The sequence below is a fragment of the Alligator sinensis genome, unplaced genomic scaffold (genome assembly GCF_000455745.1).
Source record: "Alligator sinensis unplaced genomic scaffold, ASM45574v1 scaffold215_1, whole genome shotgun sequence".
In the NCBI taxonomy this organism is placed as follows: Eukaryota; Metazoa; Chordata; order Crocodylia; family Alligatoridae; genus Alligator; species Alligator sinensis.
Genome location: NW_005842259.1, coordinates 1,737,816 through 1,757,671, shown reverse-complemented (window position 1 = coordinate 1,757,671; position 19,856 = coordinate 1,737,816). Strand labels below are relative to the sequence as shown.

The 19,856-nt window shown below is 45.9% G+C and overlaps 1 protein-coding gene across 1 annotated transcript in view; it reads left to right on the top strand.

Moving 5' to 3' along the window:
* FAM83F (family with sequence similarity 83 member F) overlaps nt 1-19,236 on the top strand; it is a 29,948-nt gene extending 10,712 nt beyond the window's left edge. The window contains exons 2-6 of the mRNA XM_025208953.1: nt 379-546; nt 11,241-11,362; nt 12,047-12,765; nt 15,507-15,667; nt 17,770-19,236. Coding sequence (XP_025064738.1) covers nt 394-546; nt 11,241-11,362; nt 12,047-12,765; nt 15,507-15,667; nt 17,770-17,859 — 1,245 coding nt within the window. The 5' untranslated portion in view covers nt 379-393 and the 3' untranslated portion in view covers nt 17,860-19,236. The remainder of the gene's footprint in view (nt 1-378; nt 547-11,240; nt 11,363-12,046; nt 12,766-15,506; nt 15,668-17,769) is intronic.
* Nucleotides 19,237-19,856: the final 620 nt, after the last annotated feature.

Here is a 19,856-nt window from a genome sequence, read left to right as displayed (position 1 = left end):
CTTTGCTTTTCTCTGTGGTGTTGGTGAACTACTGTGAGACCAACTTGGCAGAAAGGTGTCACTGTGGAGACAAAAATTGATCTGGCTTTGATGTTCTTTAAGACTCTGAACAGCACCATTCCCTGGAATAGGCAGGAGAGCTCCCAACAAGAACCAACAGGCCCCTTGCATGTACAGCAGGGATTGGGAACTTGGATGTACAGTAATGAGGTGGCTGGATATGTTCAGGCATGTGCTTCCACATACTTTAGTTGGCCCTAAACATATTCTGCCTGACTGGCCTTGCACCTCTATCCTCTGGGTTTACAACAGTGTGATGTACCCCTGTCCCAACCTCTATCCATTCTTTTCCTCTCTCTGCCTTCTCCTCACTTCCAGATCATTGCAGTCGTAATGGACCTGTTTACTGACAGAGACATCTTCCAGGATATTGTGGATGCAGCACACAAGCGCCGGATCCCAGTCTATATGATCTTGGATGAGGAGGGGGTGAAGTACTTTCTGGAGATGTGCAAGTGCATGGAACTCAGTGACTTCCATATCCGGGTAAGATACAGTGATATTCAGCATTGGAATGGAGCTTAAAAGGACTGCTATCTGTCAAGCGCGGGACTGAAGGCAGCAGTTTGGGGACCAATCAGAGACTGTTTTGATGGAGAACCAATCCCTTCCCTCTGCCAGTCAGATCAAACTGAGGTGGAACTGGAGATCAGATACTGGAAGGCAGAGACATGAGAAAGTGGTTCTGTCCTGTAAAGACAGGGTAGGGAAGGACCTGAGCTAGAAGTATTCTGCCCATGATAGGCGAGCTCTGGGTAGGGAAGGAGAGATTAAGCCATTGGGACCCAAGAACCTTTGGATGGGGCGAAGGTTTCCCACCCCACCACCCCTCAGGACATCCTGTTGGGTCCCACGTGCCCTACACTGCACAGTCTTCAAATAATTGCTTATATGGCTCCCATGTTTAGTGCACATGCACCTGAGAACATGAAGCATGATTCTTTTATGCAATCATGTCCACTGGGACCAGGTCTGTGTTCTCATCTTCTGCTGCTACCCAAGGACATAAATGGTGGAACAGGTACATCTGATCCGTAGACTATATGTTCACTTCTACAAGGACAAAGTCCCACATGATGTCCATCAAAATAGTAATGTGATACCCTGTCCCTCCTCCTGGGCTCCTTTCTAACCTCACTCTTCTCCCTTCAGAGCAGTAATTCAGCAGGCTTGAGTTTGGCATCTTTCAACAAGACTAAAAAAAATTAGCATTTTCCACCCATCTCAGACTGGAGCTTTTTAGTCCATCCTAAATTCTGCTTAGTTCTTTGCTCTTTTTCAGCACACTAACCCACTTCTTGGAGCCTTGCCTTTTCTACCGTCTTTCCTGGTCTGTCCTGCCCCCCTCAGTCTGGTCATGCTGTTTTCCCACCCGTTCCAGGTGCAGTCAACATAGCTCTCGGACTCAAGAATAATTGCTTTGAGGTTAGTGTGAGGTTTATATGCCCCAAAAGACTTCTCTGAGGAGTAAAGGTCATGGGTCTCAAGAGAATAAGTCCAATTGTTAATCCCCTTAGTTCATCCTTCTAGCATTTATATGACTATTGATCCCATAGGGGCACCTGGTATATGCAACCATATTCCTACTGTAACCAGGTTCAACTCCAGGGGTAGCCCCTGGAGCCCCACTCAGCCCTTGCCAACATGCTATCTCTTTGGGCAATCTCCTCTTCTCCTCCTGCCACACCTTAATGTTATTATCTTTTAAAAAAAGGGAATTTGCCTCAGGGCTTCCCAAGCCTGATTTTACACTCCTGAGCTTAGGTGTCTCCACTCTTTGCCTTAAGGGTGAATTAAATGGGCTCTATCCTCCACAATAACCATGCCCATCCTTTGCAGGTAATACTTGTTCCTCTCTTTTTGTGCTGTTCCTAACACCTGTCTTGGGATATAGGCCCCCTGGCCCTGATGACATATGCCTCTTTTGGGCTACAGGCTCCCAGCTCTCATCCTCACCCCTCCTGGGCTACAGGCTCCTTGGCCCCCTCAATCTCTGGCTGTGATCCCTGGTCTTTGGCCCCTCTCTCTGGGCCCTGGCCCTGCTCCTAGTTCTAATCCAGACTCATGGGCCCCTGGCCCTGCCAGTCTTTGGTTATGGCCCTCCTCAGACTTCGGCCCCTATCTCTGGAGCCTGGTCCCACTCCTGGGCCAGTGACACTGTCAAGCTCCCTGGCCCAGCTGACACTCACCCCTTCTGGGCTACAGACCTCCAGGTTCTCTGGCCCTGCCTACTCAGTCCCTTCTGGGCTCAAGCTCTTTCTCCCTCTGGGCCCCAGGTCACCTTTACTCCCCTTAGTCCCTTCCTCAAACCTCCAGAGTTGCTTAACCACAACTCCAATGTTACCGAGGAGCTCCTCTCTCTCTTGATGGTCCTCAGGGCTAGATTGCCTGACCAGCTCTGGGCGTATATGCCTCAATCCCAGCCCCCTTCTGGTCAGGTGACTCTCTAATTGGCTCATGCCACACCTGCAGGCTGCTTCCCCTACTGCCAGGCTTCTCTTAAAATAGCAGGAAGGAACACCAAGCCTCCTGCTGCACCTACAAACCAACGTACACTATTGCCGTCTTTATAGAGTTAGATCCCCTTCCATCAAGAGGTGCTATAGACTCCTCAACTAGGTCAACTGGTATAATCAGAGATCCTAAAAGAAAAAAGGGGAGTGGTGAAAATTAGCATGCAGACATTGAGCAACAGTTGATCCTAGCTGCATTGTCATCAGTCTTGTCCAGTGAAGCAGCGAATCTCTTCATGCCTTGTTTGGACAACTTTAAGACATACCAAGGTTTGATGAAATGCATGGATGAGACTCCTGACATTCCACTGGAGGTAGTGCAGAAGTCATGCAAGCTGCTACATATTCTGCACTCTTGTACCTGCTAGGCTTGCCAAGCCTACTCATGAGGGCTGCCAGCCTACAGTGGAATTGTGGGAGTCTCCAGCATCTGTACCAGCCATATGCAAAAGGATAGTGGATGTAAAAAAGTCACTCCCAAAGCTCTGGGGCTTTTTTGGGTTTTGGGGGGATTTTTACATCTAGTTTCAGGGTCACTCATAGACCCGGCTTGTTGCACAGATCCAATAGAGCTACCCCTGGGATCATAGGATCACAGGAAAATAGAGCTGGAAGGATCTCATAAGGTCATCTAGTCCCACCCCCTATTCAAAGCAAGATCATCCCTGACTAAACCATCTCAGTCAAGTGTCTGTCCAACTTGCCTATGAAAGTTTCCAAGGAATGCAATTCTACTACTTCTCTAGGTAGCCTGTTCCAATGATTGACCACCCTCATAGTCAAGAAGTTCTTCTTAATCTTCAACCTAAATTTTCCATGCTGCAACTTGAGGCCTTTGCTCCTAGTCCTGTCCCTTACAGCCACAGGGAAGCCCAACTCCATCCTCTTAACCACCCTTCAGGTATTTAAAAACTTAGAACCTGTCCCCCCCTGCCTCCCTCCCTCCCCCCCCAATCAGTCTTCTCTTCTGTAGACTAAATAACCCTAGTTCTTTCAGTGTAGTCCTCATGAATTGTGTCTCCAAGGCCCCTTATCATTTTATTGCTCTGTACTGGACTGTTTCCAAACTGTCCACATCCTTCTTGAAGCATGGGGTCCAAATCTGGACACAGTACTCCAGGTGAGGCTGCACCAATGCTGAAGAGAGTAGAAGAATCACTTCCCTGGATTTGCTAGACACTCCTGTTAATACAATGCAGTATGCTGTTGAGTTTTGTTTCTGTTTTCGTTTGGGGGGCTTTTTGTGGGGGGGTTGCAACCAGAGCACATTTTCAGTTGACTCATTTTCAGCTCATGGTCCACTGTAACCCCCAGGTCCTTCTCTACAGTGCTGCAGTCTAGCCAGCCATTCCCCAGTCTGTATTTGTGAATGCAATATTTTCATCCTAAGTGCAGGTCTTTGTACCTGTCCTTGTTGAATCTTGTTCTGGATCCTAGCAGGTTCTGTGGATGTTTGTAAGAGGCATCCTACTAGGCACCTGCCAGGCTGCTGTGTTTGGATTCCACCATGTTGTATCCATGTGCTTTAAGGTTCCCTTGGTCTGAGCAGGCTGCAGTATAGCCCTTTCCTTGGCCTCCCTGCCATATGCCCAGGGCCCAAGCACTCTGCCTGTTACCCCTTCACAGAAACAGGGCCACAGGGCCTCATGGTCCATCTGCCCTAGGCATCCTATGGTGCCTAGACTCCCCTTCTTGGCATGTGGGTTTGGCAGTAAGAAAATGTGCCTGTAGACTTCACAAGGGTTCTAAAAGCCACTTGCTCTTTACCTAAGAAATATATACAGATCTGGATGAATACCCTGCATACATTTACCTGACTCTAATTTATTCAGCACTCTTGAGCATTCTTTGGGCTTGTGTCATAATCATTCAAAGAGTCCAGGATGTTCTGTCCTGCACATGGCTTCTATAAATCAAGGAAGGTCTTCTCTCTTCTGTACAATCAGTTTCATTGTCCTTGGTTGGTCCCTTTAGTTAAGCAGGACCCCTATGTTCTTCTCCTCTCCACCCCACCCTGCATCTCAAACTCCTGTATACATAAAAATCCCTCTGAGTTCTTCCTAAGTGTTTCAGGCTCCTTGTGGTTTTTACGAACCAGCATTAACTCCCGATTTCTTTGTTGACATCTTGGAGGATTTTCACTCTCCAAATCCCTGCTGCCAACTGCAGCAAGACTGGATAAAATTAGCATCCTTTAGGACTTAGGAGCCAAGCTTTTTGGCAGGCATGCCACAAATTAGTCCAGCACCCTCCCTATGTGCCACTCCAATCTCCTTTCCCTCCCTGATCTGCTGCTTTACTTTCTGTTCACGGCCCTGTGCTCTGTGCCTTTTCAGTTGGTTTGCTTTCTGTTCCCTGCTTGCCTGCTCCATTGCTCTGTTTCCTGCTCCCTGTCCTATCTGCCACTGTGCTGCCTGCCTCCTCCAAGCTCTGCTGCATGTCCCATCCAAATGCTGCCTGTGCCACTCTTGGTATATGTGCTGCAAGTTGGAACCTCCTGCTCTAGGATGCAGCCATCACATTGTCCCAAGAAATTCCCATTTGCCTGGGAGTCCTCAAGGTTAAAGGGTGTTCTCTTTACTGTCTCTGTTTGAGGAAATGCATAAGTCAACCATGACAACATATGACTAATTCCAGATAAACTGAGGCATTCAATGATCCAGTAATTTTGTAGGATCAATCAAAATTCATAAGCTGTAGACATTAAGACAGATTCTCCAAATCATCAGAGGACATCAGAGCTGATGGCCCATACTTTCCTGCAGTCTGTTATGAATATGTTTGATACTGTTGTATGTACCATGGCCACATCTGCAGCAGTGCAAAGATCTCCCTTGCTGTAGTCATAGGAAAATACCAAAGGAGATTTACAAAAAAATCTATTGAGCATCTTCCTTTAGAAGGCTGTAACTTCATCAGTTCTGAGATAGACAAGCCCTACCACCCATAACACAAGAGTCTAGGGTTTTTTAAGCCCTTTGGACCTGTACAACCCAATCTCAAGGACAAAGCAAGTCAAGCCTCAATGTTTCAGGCAGCATTCCTCTGTCCTATGCTACTATACCCCTCAGAGGATGCTCATATAACTGAGAAAGAAGCAGAGGTTCCAGTGGTGTTGACTCTTGGCTTGGCTGCTTTCTCAGCTACTGTTTGTTCCAGGTATTCTTCTTGGTTTGGCATCTGTGGCAGGGCACTGTTTGTGCCTGCCACTTTAAGGGCCCAGCCAAGCAGCCAGCAGGTGCTTGATTGTGGCAGCCATTTTTAGACCCCTGGCTGCCTATATAAACAGCACAGTTTACTGCTGGCAAGCAGGCAGTAACATTGCCTAGCTGCAAAGCTGCTTGGAACATCCTGGAGGTAAGGGAGGAGCTGTAGGGGATGGCTAAGAGGTTCCTGGTCCTGGGCATGACCTAAAACTGCACCCTGCCGGGAATGGGTGGCCTGGTGGGGCTCCCAGTGGTGCGAGAGCCCCCAGGAAATGCCAGGCCAGTTACCACCCTGGTGAAAGGTGGGTTGGGGCACCTTAATAACCCTAGCTCCCACAACTGGGTGGGTTACCCCATAGAAGGGGCAGGAAGGCAGACCCAAGAGAGAGAGAGGGCTATAGACTCAAAAGCCTAACTTGAAATCCCTCGACTGGTCAATGCTGGGGCTAGGACCTGAAGGGTCAAAGGGCCAGGAACCCACCACGAGGGACACCCAGAGCAGAGGGCCTGGGATTCCGACTGTCCTGGAGGTGAGGCCATGGCCAGTGTAGCCAAAGGTCCCAGGGGGACCACACCTGTAAGGGGGAACAGCTCAGGGAGCTAGGTAGCCTAGGATGAAGGCGGAGTAGGCCACCTGAGCGGAGGGATCCAGGTGGGGTTCTAATTGGAGGATTCTGGGGCCCAGAGTGAGGCCAGTGATATTGACAACAGTGGATGCCATCTGCGAGACTTGGGCTGTGGTGTAGGGGAGGAATGGAGCCACAGATAAGATCCCCTGGCATCGGGGCAAGTAATGGGCAACCTCCCACCTAATTAACAACTTAATTAGATAACAAGGCATGGCAGCCGAGAAGGTGGGCGGTTTTCCCAGAACAGGTGGGCAGGGCATTGGTAGATTGGCCCCGGAGAAGGCCCCCTGTTATAGCATCATAGTCAATAGCCGAGCAGAATCCATGGGGTACTCATTCTCCCCCTTGTGGCAAGCATTTTGCCCCTTCTCACAAGTCTTGTTGCTAGCATCAACAGGAACCTTTGGTTTGTTTGCAAGAAGTACTGCAAACAACTCCAGGCCCTTCCTATCCTCTAGACATTTTCCCTGACCCCTTCAAGAACCCATCTCACAGGACACTCAGTTGGACACTTCTACATCTCTGAACAGTGGAGGAAGTCACTTTAGAGTTCATGGGCATGGGAAACTTTCTGAGCCTAAAGAAGGAAGGGAGCTAGTACCTTGCCCAGAACCTTCACAGTTTCAAGTGCATTCATTGTTTCAAATTCAGAGTGGTAACTCTGGCCTCTGTAATCCCTTCATTAGATACACAAGCTTGGTTTGCACTTCTTGAGACTCAAGATACCAATTTCTACCTCTTCTTCCACCCAGCACATGCAAAATACTTCAAATTCTTTACAGGAGAAGGCTCGCTACCAACTCTGCACTGTCCCACTCTGCACTTTCCACAATGCTGAGGGTTTTCACTAAGTACATAACTGCTGAAGCAGCTTATTTGAGATGGCAGGATATCAAGGTATATCCATACGTTGATCATTTTTGCATTAGAAGGAAATTACCCCAACAGGAAAACAGCTTAATCTATGTAATTGAGAAGCTCTTTGCTACTCTGAACCTCAAAATAAAGGGAGAAAAATCCAACTTAGACCCATTTTTTTAAGCTTGTAGTAGAGAACCCCTTTTCTTACTCTTGCTAATCAAGACTCCTTCCACTTGAGGATAGAGATTTACTTGGAGCTGTTACAGGCCTAGGGTATGTGGTCCCTGCCAAAAAAATCAGCTGCGCAAAAAAATTCTGGACTTTGGAGCCGTGTGCTTTGCATGCAAAGCATCTCTTTCCTCACCCCCCGTCCAAGTAACTCTTTGGCCTTATTTCCCATTTCTGTTTAGGAATTTAGGAATTGATTTATTTACTTCCAAATTTTCCTCATCCAAGTCTAATTCAAAACAAAGGGAAGTTAAACTGCTGTCCCTTGATGTGATGTGAGTAGTGTCATGTTGGCTTAAGGCATTTTAGGAACTCCCCTAAATTGTGACCTTTGCAGAGAAAGTTAAAATATCAGGCCATATCTTCCCAAAGACTGTCTAATGTGTATCTCTGTATAAAATCTACTTACAGTAGGGGGCTGGACCAGATGACCTTATGAGGTCCCTTCTCACCCTACTTTTCTATGGTACTACAAGTTATTCTAGTTAGATCTACCTTTGCACATCACAGCTCACTCTATAAGCGCTTAAGCAGCTTCCACTATTTCCTTGAGAAGCATCCCTATTACAGAAATGTATAGGGCAGTTGCCTGGGGATTGTTCCATGTTTCTCTAGGTTTCAGATCAGAGCTGTCCTGCAGCTCTTGTAAAAAAAAAAAAAAAAGAAAGAAAATAAGCACCTAGCACCTAAATATAAGTCCAGGCAGTATCTACATACTAGTCACTACAAATAGGATCCTTCTAAGCAAATTATTGAAGAAGAAAAGTCATTTACCATATAATCACTGTGGCTCATTGAGATGTACGTCTATTATGTATCTCATGACTCGCCCTCTATCCTTGCTTCTGCAGAGTCCTATAAACCATGGGATTCTATGCTGGTGACGGAACAGAGCTTGGGCCTGTTCTGCTTGCTATGCCTTCAGGGGAAAAAATAGCTCTTACCAAAAAGCACACACAATGTTGCCTCTTGCTGTGTGACTCCTGTGGATGTCTCAAGTTAAGTAGGTTCAGGTTGGATTAGTACTGGAATGAGAGTGCTCGGGAGGACATCAGAGTTCTGTAAGAAGTCATGGTGTTAATAATTTAATAGGTAGCCACTAACTATAAAGTAATGCTCTAATGTGGTAACAGTGGATACCCTACTGCTGGAAGTGGCATCTTTCAGAGAAACTGCAGCACTGAGGTTCTATATCTGCGTTCATGTGGTAATACCAGAGCCTTTTCTTAAGAGTAAAAAAAACCAAAAACCTGTATCTAAATTCATGTACCAACCATGTTTTAATCTGAGTGATCACACCCTGCCTACCTAAATTACCCTTGTACATTTCAACAGGATGTAGTGCTTTTAAACTATTATATAGCACTTGTGGTGCTCCATTAGAAAGGTGGCTACATTTCAGTCCGTGAAAGATTGTATTCCCTCTATATCAATCTTAGATGCCTTGAGATACTTTAGGGTAAAAGATATTACAAAAATGTAAGTTTCTGGGGTTAGATGATTGCATGGTTTGTGATTTGATATTTTTTGTTGTCAGTACTTCAAGCCATATTTCTCCTTCTCTGTGCCTAGATTGTTAGAGGGTGTTTGTGTGCTTTTGTTGTATCTTTCTACTGATGCGGTGCCATTGTAAAGGTTATTCTCAGCTCAAAGTAATTGTGAAAAAATCAAATTTGATGTTTTTCTACCAAAAGAAGGAAATGGAATGTGCAATGAATCCAGTGAAATCTCCACTTGCTAAATGCTGTTGTGACACCTCTGGCTTTGCTAAAGAAACTTGTGCTGACACCAGGCTGCTCTTGGTAGATAAACTACTTCCTGGTAAAGAACTCAGTCATAGCTCTGACTGACTTGAAGAACAGAGGTTGCCTTTGACATCTGAGGACCAGGGGCAGTTGACTGGCAAACAGCAAATTCATGTTGGTTCGGTGGGGGTGGGAATCTGCAGACAACCAGATGGGTATGCATTTTAGTATAAACACTGGAAAGGGCAGACAACCAGATGGGTATGCATTTTAGTATAAAGGCTGGAAAGGGCCCCCTGCCTCTGCTGTGCTTCACCTAATCTGTGTTCAGCATCCCACACAGATGACTCACTCTAGGGCCTTGGGCAAGTCACTTCATCTTTCTCCCTCAGATGCCTCATGTGTGAAACAGGGTAATAATACTTTCGGGGTATTGTGAGGATTAATTTGCTACTGTCTGAACTGCTGTGCAAACACACCAAGCAGTAGAAGAATGCAAAGTAGCAGTATTATTGCTTACCATTAGTCAGAGTTTGTACTGATGATAGCGCATTTCAACTGACCAAATACAAACCTACTGAAATCAGTGGATTAAAAATCGGAGGCAGTACTCAGAAAACTGGGAGCTTAAAGAAATTCTGGACTCCTATAAGTATGTGTTTCCATATGTCGATTTTATAAGCCAATAATATTTAAGCTGTCAAAGCTGGTAATAATAGTACTAAATTCTTCATATGATCAAAGGGCTACGCTAACATTAATTAGCTCTCATGATACTCTTCTGGTAGATTTGAAAAATAAGGCAGGGGTGAAGTGACTTTGCTAAGGCCTCATAGGGAGTAGTGAGGAAGCTGTGATCAGACTGCTGACTCCTAACCCCAGGGCTTATTCCTTTAACTCTCACAGGCTGTCATTGTTTAGCTCCTAAAACAGGATTCATTTAGTCTAGAAACATGCTGAAGTAAAGAAAATTATTGCTGAACTACCTTGTCACTCACTGACATGCATGTTGCTGTATGCTTATATTGATAGTCTATTTTCTTTTCTTTCTGTTTATTTTTTTGTGAGACATGGTAATCTTGCCTATTGTTGGCACCTGTTCCATGAGGTCCTTTAAAGCAAAGGCACAAGTGTTCATTAGCCTGGTGCTTGCTTATATATTCAAATATGTTCTCTTGTATTACATGCAGACAGACGCTTGATGTGGAAAGTCCCATGACAAGAAAATCACGCTTTCCCTGCTTAGTCAGGACTGTTCTGGAATATTTCAAATAGTGGGATTGTTCTTTTCTCCAGCCTGTCATCATAAAATTGTCCAGACTTCTCACATTTTTCCAAGTTAATCCAGCTATGCATTCCTGTTGTCATGACACAAATGAAAACAGAACTTGAGAGCCTGAGTCACTGTCCCTCTTTGAAGAGCTCCCGGCAGAGAAGTATTCAGGGGGTCAGGCAAAGGCTTGGCCATGTTATGCTGTTTGCCAGCTCTCTGAGATGGCAGAGGACCTTATTTGTGACTGGGAGCAAGCCCCAAATTTCAGAGGGTGCAAAGATGGTTTAGAGCCCCTTTTGATTCACTCCTCCTGGGCTGTGCTTTCTGAGCTGCAGCTCAGATTTGGAGACTGTGGATCATTTTCTTCCCGTAGGTTTCAAAAGCTTTGTCCTGCCTGCTTTTCAAGCTTCTCTGTGCTAAGATGAATAGCTGAATAGGGCAGGCAGGGTCACAAATGAATTAACCTATTTGATGGGGCTGTGAATTGATGGAAGTGAGTGACCTATATAAAAACTAGTGACGAGCTGGGAGAGATGCTGGAAACACAGTCGGCACTAGGAATTTCCTCCTGCAACCCTTCTGATATTTTTCTGTCTTATCTGAAATAATCTGCAGCCTAGGATATGGCGAGGTGTGACAATGGGTGTGGTGATGCCCGGAGCTAAGACCAGTCTGATTCTCTGTGCCTTGTTTGCTGTCATTTTGTGTTTTCACCTTTCTGTTAGAACATCCGCGTGCGCTTTGTGACAGGAGTTGGGTTCTACATGCCACTGGGGAAGATCAAAGGCACATTGGCCTCCCGGTTCCTGATGGTGGATGGTGAAAAAGTGGCCACTGGGTCATTCAGGTGGGTCACTCTCACCCAGGCAGTGTTCAGGTTCCAATCATAAGGATTGCCCCTTGCATTTCCTTGGGGAGTCTTTTCCCTTTGTTTCCTTACCAGCTGTCCAGTCTCTTTATTACCTCAACTCTATGTCTAGTTGAGTGCTCTATGGAAGTGGCGTGTAGTGATAAAGAGCACAAAACACCCTTTTGGGAGAATAGTGCCCTCATGCCAATGAAACATGTGGCTGAGGGACAGCTTCTTCTCCTTAGTAGTTGGTGGCAAACAGGATATCCCAGGATTCACTGTAGCCAGTTTTTCCTCTTCTCAAAAAGGCTAGCAGAGCGCTTTAGAGAGTCTGCTTTTAGAGGCAGAAACAGCAGGTTAAGAGTGGCTACCAGTGCCCCTGCCTAGAAAGGAAAACTAATTCGAGGTCACGTGGCTTTCTCTGCCAGATCTGTCCGCATGTTTTATGTGTGTGTGTTTGTGTGTGTTTGTTTGTTTGTTTGTTTTGTGTGGGTTAAACCCCCCAAAACAGGATTATACCCTTTATATACCATGAAAACACTCAAGTGGGTAAGATGCCCATTAAATGGCACACAGTGCTTTATGTTCTTGGATAGCAAAAGCTCAGAACTGGACATGTAGGTTGTGTCTGGCTTTCATAACTTTCATTGCAAAACCTAACAATACCTTCTTTCTTTCCAGCTTCACATGGAGCTCCTCACATATAGACAGAAACATCCTCCTGCTGTTGACAGGGCAACATGTAGAGTTGTTTGATGTTGAGTTTCGAGAGCTCTATGCTATCTCAGAGGAGGTTGACCTCTACCGGGAGCTGAACATTGCTAACCCTTTCCAAATAGGAGCTGAGAAATCAAGACTTTACTCCTCCACTGTGTCTCGTAAGATCATCAACCCCAAATATGGTCTAGTGGCAGGGGCTGCCCCTCGTGAAATGATGCTTCGGGCCCTGCGCCAGAAGCAGGAGATACAGGGGAAATTGGAAAAAAAGGAGGAAGAAAGTGAGTCAAAGAAGCGGCTGAACAAGTTTCTGAATGACCTGATCACAGTGGAGCAAATACTACCAGAAATTGAACCACCTCTTGAAAACTTGAACAAAGGAAGCCGGAGTCCTCAGAAATTGCTTTCCAGGTTCCATTTCGATATGAAATACAAGTCTAAATCTAAGGAGTCCCTTCGTGACACCAAGAAGAATGATGTTGCCAATGGGCAGACCGGCTCCAAGCAGGGTAAAAGGTTCGGTAGTGGGTTTTTCAGCCGGAGGGCAAAACGGCCCCCAACCTCGGACACTGAGGCCAATTCTTTTGCCAGTGAAGGGCTCTCAGAAGAGTATGTGCTTGTGAAGGCACAGGAAGAGGACCTGATCAGCTTTAGACCTGTCAGTGTTCGGAGCAGCGCCTCAGGTAAATCTTGTTCCTTCATGTCCCCTCCATGCCCCTTTCTAATCCAGAACCTCAGTGACAGAGTCAGTTGTACTCAATATGGGCACATCTCCACCATCTCTGCTGTAAAATGACTGGGAGGAAGGAGGACAGTTGTATCAAATGTAACAAAATATCTCAGGGATTTTAAGGGAAATACTTTATAAGAAGATCACTTATGTGACCCCCTGTTGGCCCCTAGGTGGCCAAGCTGATAATTCCCCTCCACCATTGTGTACACAGGTTTCAAGTGGATTTATTGTTGCCCAGCTAGAAGTAATGGTGAAGTTCTCAGACCTCCTAGGTGGCAACAGAGTACCTGGTGTTTCTAGAGCTCCATCAATCACACTGACAGGTGTCAGGTGCACATGCATCCATCCCATCCCAACTCAGCTTTACTTGGATGGATACAGTGTTACTATAACAAAGTTATGGGGTGGGGGAAATCAGGAGAGAAAAGTGAGGGAGAATCCCATTTAATCTACCCCCACCACTTAAAATGATTGAGACTATCCATGGCAGGCGAAGCCTGAGATGTCTTAGATCATACCGTGTGCTTTAGAATAGTGCTTCTCAGAGTGGTGGTCCACAGACTGGTGTCAGTCTGCGAGCCACTGGTCCACAGTGAGTTGCCAGGAAAGAAAGGAATATGTTCGCCGGTCCACAGCAAGTTGCCAGGAAAGAAAGAAATATATTTTCAGAAGCATAACATTGATATATCATAGCGCCACAGTTCATACGTTCCAACACTCCAGGTGACATCATGTTGTGCGAGGTGAGGAAAGAGAAAGAAACAGCCGGTCGCACATTTGTGTAGCACTGTTACACGCAGTTGCTGCCACCGGCTGAACTGGGCACTGGTCCTTGGCCCACTGGAAAAAAAGTTGCCGGTCCTCCACATCCGATAGTTTGAGAAGCAGGGCTCTAGAGCACCTTCCTCTACATATATAAATATTTGGTCTGATTTACTTGTGAATGACAGAGGCTTTCACCAGCTTTAAATTAATGTACTAGCTCATGAATAGCAAAACATTGTCAGAATGCAACAAGCCTAGAAACCATCTAGCCTGATCTGCTTTATCTGACCATGGCCTATGCTGGATGTTTCAGAGGGAGTTACTGCAATGGGGAATAAACTGCCTAAGAGGAAAGAATTTCTTCTCGACTCACCCCTAATAGGGATTGTTGTATGCCCTGAAGAATGTGAAATGGGGGGAATTTAATCAATTCGAAGTGGCCATTCTGGGAAATGGATGGAGACGTTTCTCCTGAGACCTAGAAAGCAAGGAGGATATTGGAGTGGAAGATGGGATGCAGGGACGGGCAATTATTTCAGGCGGAGGGCCGCTTACTGAGTTTTGGCAAGCCATCAAGGGCCGCATGACAGGCAGCCAGGGGCAGATTAATATCAATTTTCCAAATTTTTTAGGGGCTCTGCGGGCCAGATAGAATGGCCTGGCAGGCCGAATCCGGCCCACGGGCCGCATTTTGCCCACTTCTGGATTAAAGTATAGTGATCAGCTGGATTCTTATAAATATTTTTGCCTCTGTGAGACAAATTAAAGCCAACATCATTGAGACTGAGACAAGGCATTGATACACTGGTCAATTTAGATCACAGCCAGCCTACTTTTAGGATCTACCTTTTGGAATTTGGGGAGATAGGTGTGAATTCTTCCTTACCCCCACCCCCTCCCTCTTCCTCAGAACTGCATGCCTTTTGCGCAGATAATCTGCACTGCAAGTACACTGCTGGTCCTGTTCCTCAGAGGGAGGGAAAAAGGATGGCAATCATAAAAAGACTTACTGGGCAGTCCTCTTGGATGAATCAACTTGAGGACTTGCAGTACCCTCTAGTGTCAAAACTAGAGAACTGTGAACTCATTGATCTATCATCTATCTCTCTAAAGAGACCATTTAAGATGACACAAACCCCATATTTCTAACCCTTGACTCCAATTGTTGTAAAATAGCCCTCCTGCCTCCCTGAACCTGTCATTCTTTTATGTCACGGTGAAATGAGGTCAATAGTTCTTTGGGCCTGGAGCTGTAATGCAAGGCACTGAGTCCAGTTTGGGGCAGATGATGATGGCTGTTTTATTTGACTCTCACCATGTTATACCCTGTAATGATTTATACGGGCAGCAAAAACTTCAAGCCAGCATGAAAGCCTGGTGCATGTAGATCGCATTGAAATTTTACACAAATACTGAAGGAGGAGGTGCCTGTTCAAAAGTGTCCCTAACAAATCAATCATTTGTGTAAGTGGATCCTTGGGACTATTGAGGAGGAGATGGCGTATAACTTATGCATTGCCTGTGAATTTGAACCATTGTCCCTGTCTTGAGCTGTTTACAGTTGAAAAACATGACTTTGGCAAGCTTACCTAATCAGTGAGGCTTGAACCTTATCCCCTTGAATAGTTCCAAAGTAATGATGGGAAGATCCACTAGTGGGATGGGGAAGATGAGGTGGGAGGAGGGCTTCTGCTAGGACATTGTCTCAGGTTGCTGCTTTGAATGTTATATGTTAAATTAACCCTGGAGTTGGTGTTTTATAAATCTGAAAGCTACTCCTCCCATGCTCTTGAAAAGTGGGATCCTCCAGGTTCCGTCATTCCTACTCCCTTCCCACTGGAGCCTTCCCTATTTTTCCCTGCAAATATTTCTTTTGCCTACCAATACTGCTACTGCTCACAGCTTTCTCTTTCTTTTTTTTCTTAGCACAATTCTTGAGTTTTACTGTTGCCTGCAGGGTTCTGAATAGCAGCAGCTCTGAACCTGACCAGAATCTTGTTAATTTTATGTTGCTGCTGCACTGGAGATGTTTGTCTGAAAATACAGGAAAATACTGCCTGGGTTTGCACCTGGTTCACATATTGAAGGTTTGCCTGCTCTGCCTATGGCTATACAGATTGTTTTAAAGGTGATCTGAGAGTCTGTGTATAAAGTGAATGGCCCAGATTCTATACAGGTCATCAAAAGCTTCTTTGTGGAGAGCTGGCAACTAGAATTATTTGCCACTGCTTTAAAGAGAGGGCAGTCACTAGGAGCACAGGGAAAGGGCTGCTGTTCTACATACAATTTGCCTTGTCTGGGATTTCTTTTGGCCCTGCATTGGAGAAAGGGTAGAAGGTGATGGCAGAGAAAAAGGCTTAAGAGTTGAGATTCAGCAGTGAAAGAGGGATGTAGAGCTTTGCAGACAAAGATGTGGTGCTTGACTGGATGCGGAAGAGAAGCAGCAGCCAGGAAGGAGGGTTAACTTCAGCGGCTGCATTTGGAATAGTTGGAAAATGGAGGAAGATTACAGAATGAAACATCACAGGAAATAGTATGGGAGTGTGGGAGGCACAGGACAGAGGAGCCAGGTAGGGCCCAGGGCTGGAGATGTTTCCCTCTCAGGAGTTGGGAAAGTTGCAGATGGGAAGAAAGAGCAGAAGATAAAACATCTCAGTAGAAATCTCTGCAGTCTCTCAGCCCTCCTCCAACAGATAGGAGCAGAAGTCTAGGCCTCTCACTAGGGTTATCCCTGGCCTTGGGCAGTCCTGCACACCATGTTTTGTATTAGCCTCTGATATAGTAGGTGTTTGGTATGTCTTTCAGGCTCTGAACTAATACTTCTAGTTTCATAGTTTCGTAGTTGGTAGGGTCGGAAGGAACCTGAGCAGATCATCAAGTCCGACCCCCTGCCGTGGCAGGAAAATGTACTGGGATCAAACAACCCCAGCAAGGTGTTCATCTAACCTCCTCTTAAAGACCCCCAGGGTTGGAGCCAGCACCACTTCGCTTGGAAGTTGGTTCCAGGTCCTAGCTGCCCTGACTGTGAAGTAGCGCCTCCTGATGTCTAGTCTGAATCTACCCTCTGCCAGCTTGTGACTGTTATTTCTAGTCACTCCTGGGAGTGCTCGGGGGAACAGGGACTCCCCCAATGCCTGCTGGTTCCCTCTGACTAGTTTGTAACAGGCTACTAGATCCCCCATCAGCCTTCTCTTGTGGAGGCTGAACAGGTTCAAGTCCCTTAGCCTCTCCTCGTAGGGCCTGCCCTGCTGCCGCCTGATCATGCGGGTGGCCCTCCTCTGAACCCTCTCAATGCTGTCCACATCCCTCCTGAAGTGCGGCGCCCAGAACTGGACACTAGTCCAACTGCGGCCTGACCAGTGCCGCATAGAGGGGGAGGGTCACCTCCTTGGACCTGCTCGAGATGCGTCTGTGGATGCATGACAAGGTGCGGTTGGCCTTTCTGACCGCATCCCCACACTGTCAGCCCATGTTCATTTTGGCATCAGTAATGATTCCAAGATCCTTTTCTGCCTCTGCACTGACAAGAAGGGAGTTCCCCAGCCTGTAGGTATGCTGCTGGTTCTTCCTCCCTAGGTGCAGCACCTTGCACTTGTCAGCATTGAAATCCATCCTGTTCTCATCTGCCCATCCCTGAGAGCAGTCAGTTTCTAACTAAACTAAGGGGCGAGAAGTTATCTGTGTAAGTATTAAATGAGACCGATTCAGGGAAGAGTTGGAGATGGAGAGAAGGGGGAATATGTCCAGAGTGGTGGCAGGGGATAACTTGGAGTAATGGGTTAAAACTAGGAAGATGAGATGACCAAGTGGGCTGTTTTGTCTCTACTTTTGGAGGTCTCCCATCCATGCAGAGACATGGTCTGGCCCTACTTGTCATCTGTGAGCTGAGGAGCCACAACTCAGACTCTTACAGCTGCAGACTAGGAAACGGAACCTATTTTACTAGAGTGTGCAAAGCTGTCTAGGTTTTGTCTATTTTGGGGGTTTTTTGGTTTTTGGAATCCATATATGGCACTTCCTCTGTGTGCATGTGTTGATTTTTGCAGAAGGCAACAAGCAAAAACCCCTAGAGGTGTGGATAAATACATGTATAAAACGAGGGGTATAGAGAGAGAAGGTTGAAGTGTTTGCTGAAAGCTTAATTAAAATCTTATAATCTTGTCTTTATTTTTATCTATTTTTATTGCAGGTAAAAATTCCCTCACGGGAAATAAAACCAAACAGTCAGCCTGTGTGGTGTCCTAGTCATGAGAACCGAAGACCAGACAAGAGCATCTGATGGAATGTACAACTGTTTACTCCTTTACCGCCTGCAGCCTTGTTCTCACACAATGGTTTGTCAAACCCCCGTTTTGTCCAGGATGCATCTGGTACCCCCAGTTCAAGCACGTGTGCTGAGTAAGGCATAGGGTCTGGATGGTTCCTATGTGAGGGATAGCAAGAGAAATGTTAGTTCATATTGAATAAACTGTGATAAGGGGTTTCAGGGCTCAACCTCATTGAGATGAATGTAAGAGAGCTTCCCATGCCTTAGTGCTACTTTTTCGGTCTGTCTGGCTACAGATTCAAAGCACAGCACTGCATAATTTACTATACTGTACTGTAAGGATGTATTGGTCTGATGGGGTAGAGGCTTGGATCACATTGGAAATTCTGGAGAAAATGGTAAAATTTGCAGATCAGGTGGATTTACCTTGTCTGTGGATTTCTGTTGTCCTTCATCAGCAGAGACCTGTTAAAGGATGATTTGATTGTTGGGGAAGGAGTGTTTGGCTTCAGAGGACCAGCTGTCATGCTAGCTTTTCTTTTCCTGCCATAAAACCAACAACTGAGCTAGATGATATGGTAGCAATCTTTACTCAAGACAGCACAGAGGTTGGAATATTAGGGGTTGCTTCAGACTAGAGCTGAGATGCTCTGTGAGAGCTCAAGACTAGGACAGCAAAGTCCTGCCAAATTCTGAAGGCGAATGGGCAAAACTGAGGGGAAAGATGCAAGCAAGGACAGCTGCTGTAACAATCGGTTCTACTGTTAATCCTGTGACATTTTAAACAGAATAGTAAATAAATAAGTAAAAGTGCACTCTTGGAGGCTGACAAGAACAAGGGGGTTAGAGTATTTTTAGCTGTCTGGTTTAAAAATAAAGGATTCTGTGGATGTAGTAAAGGCACAGGTTATTTTGCATAACCCATTGGGTTTGATATGGGAACTACCATTTTCCTTTGCCTTCTTGCCATACAAATTACCACAATATGGTGCTGTTATAACAATGTGTACACATTTGATCTATTTATTTTTCTTATTAACTTTTTAATCCATATGTATATATTGAGCACAGAGAGAAGGTAAGTGGGCTTTGTTAAAGAATATAAACAAAGTTTAGCATGTGTTTCTATTGTACTTAGAATCCACAGTAAAAGAAATACCCAGTGGAGCATCTTGGAGGTTAGGTTACTTGGGCACTGTGGTTGCTTGTATGATGAGCAGGGATCTGGGTTTTCTGTTTCCCATGGGAAAATGGAGAAAAACGCGGATTTCCCCCTTTATCTGAGGAAACAGCATATTTTTCATTTTAACAGAGAAACCTACAGATTTTGCACTTTTGCAAAGAGCTCACTGCAGGCTGACAGAGTTCCAGCCTGCAAGGGGCTGCGGGGAAGTGTGAGGAGGGGGGTCAGGCAGGGGGCACCATGTGCATGTATATCAGGGGTGGGCAATTATTTTAGCTGGAGGGCTGCTTAACAAGTTTTAGTGAGCTGTCGAGTGCCACAAGCGTAGCCCCGCCCCTTGAAAGGTACCCTGCCCCCTGGTCGCCATTGTGGAACCAGAAGTCCTTCCCCGCTAGCCCCTGATCTTTGCCACTGGAACTCCCTCCCCTTGCTCCCAGAAGTACTCCTTTTGGCAAGGGGGTTTGCCATCTTGGTACTAGAAAAAAACCAAATTATATTCTTAAATCAAACATCTGCTACAACATACATTAATTGGAATTCAAAAAATATTTTTGTCCTGATTTATGTGTGCATAGTATACATAGAAGTGATTGCATAATAGCTTAAAATGAAGTCTTACTTTTGTATATTGGGTGGGGATGGAAGAGCAAGGGGGAATGGGTGTGTGGGTACAGAGTTTGTGGGGGGCTGGGTGTGTGTGGGTATGTGTATATGTGAGGTGTAGGGGAGGGTGTGGGTATGTGTATGGGGTTGTGGGGGGTGTGGGTGGGTGTGTGTATGGATGTGTGGGGTGTGGGTGGATACGGGGCTCGTGGGGGGCTGTGGC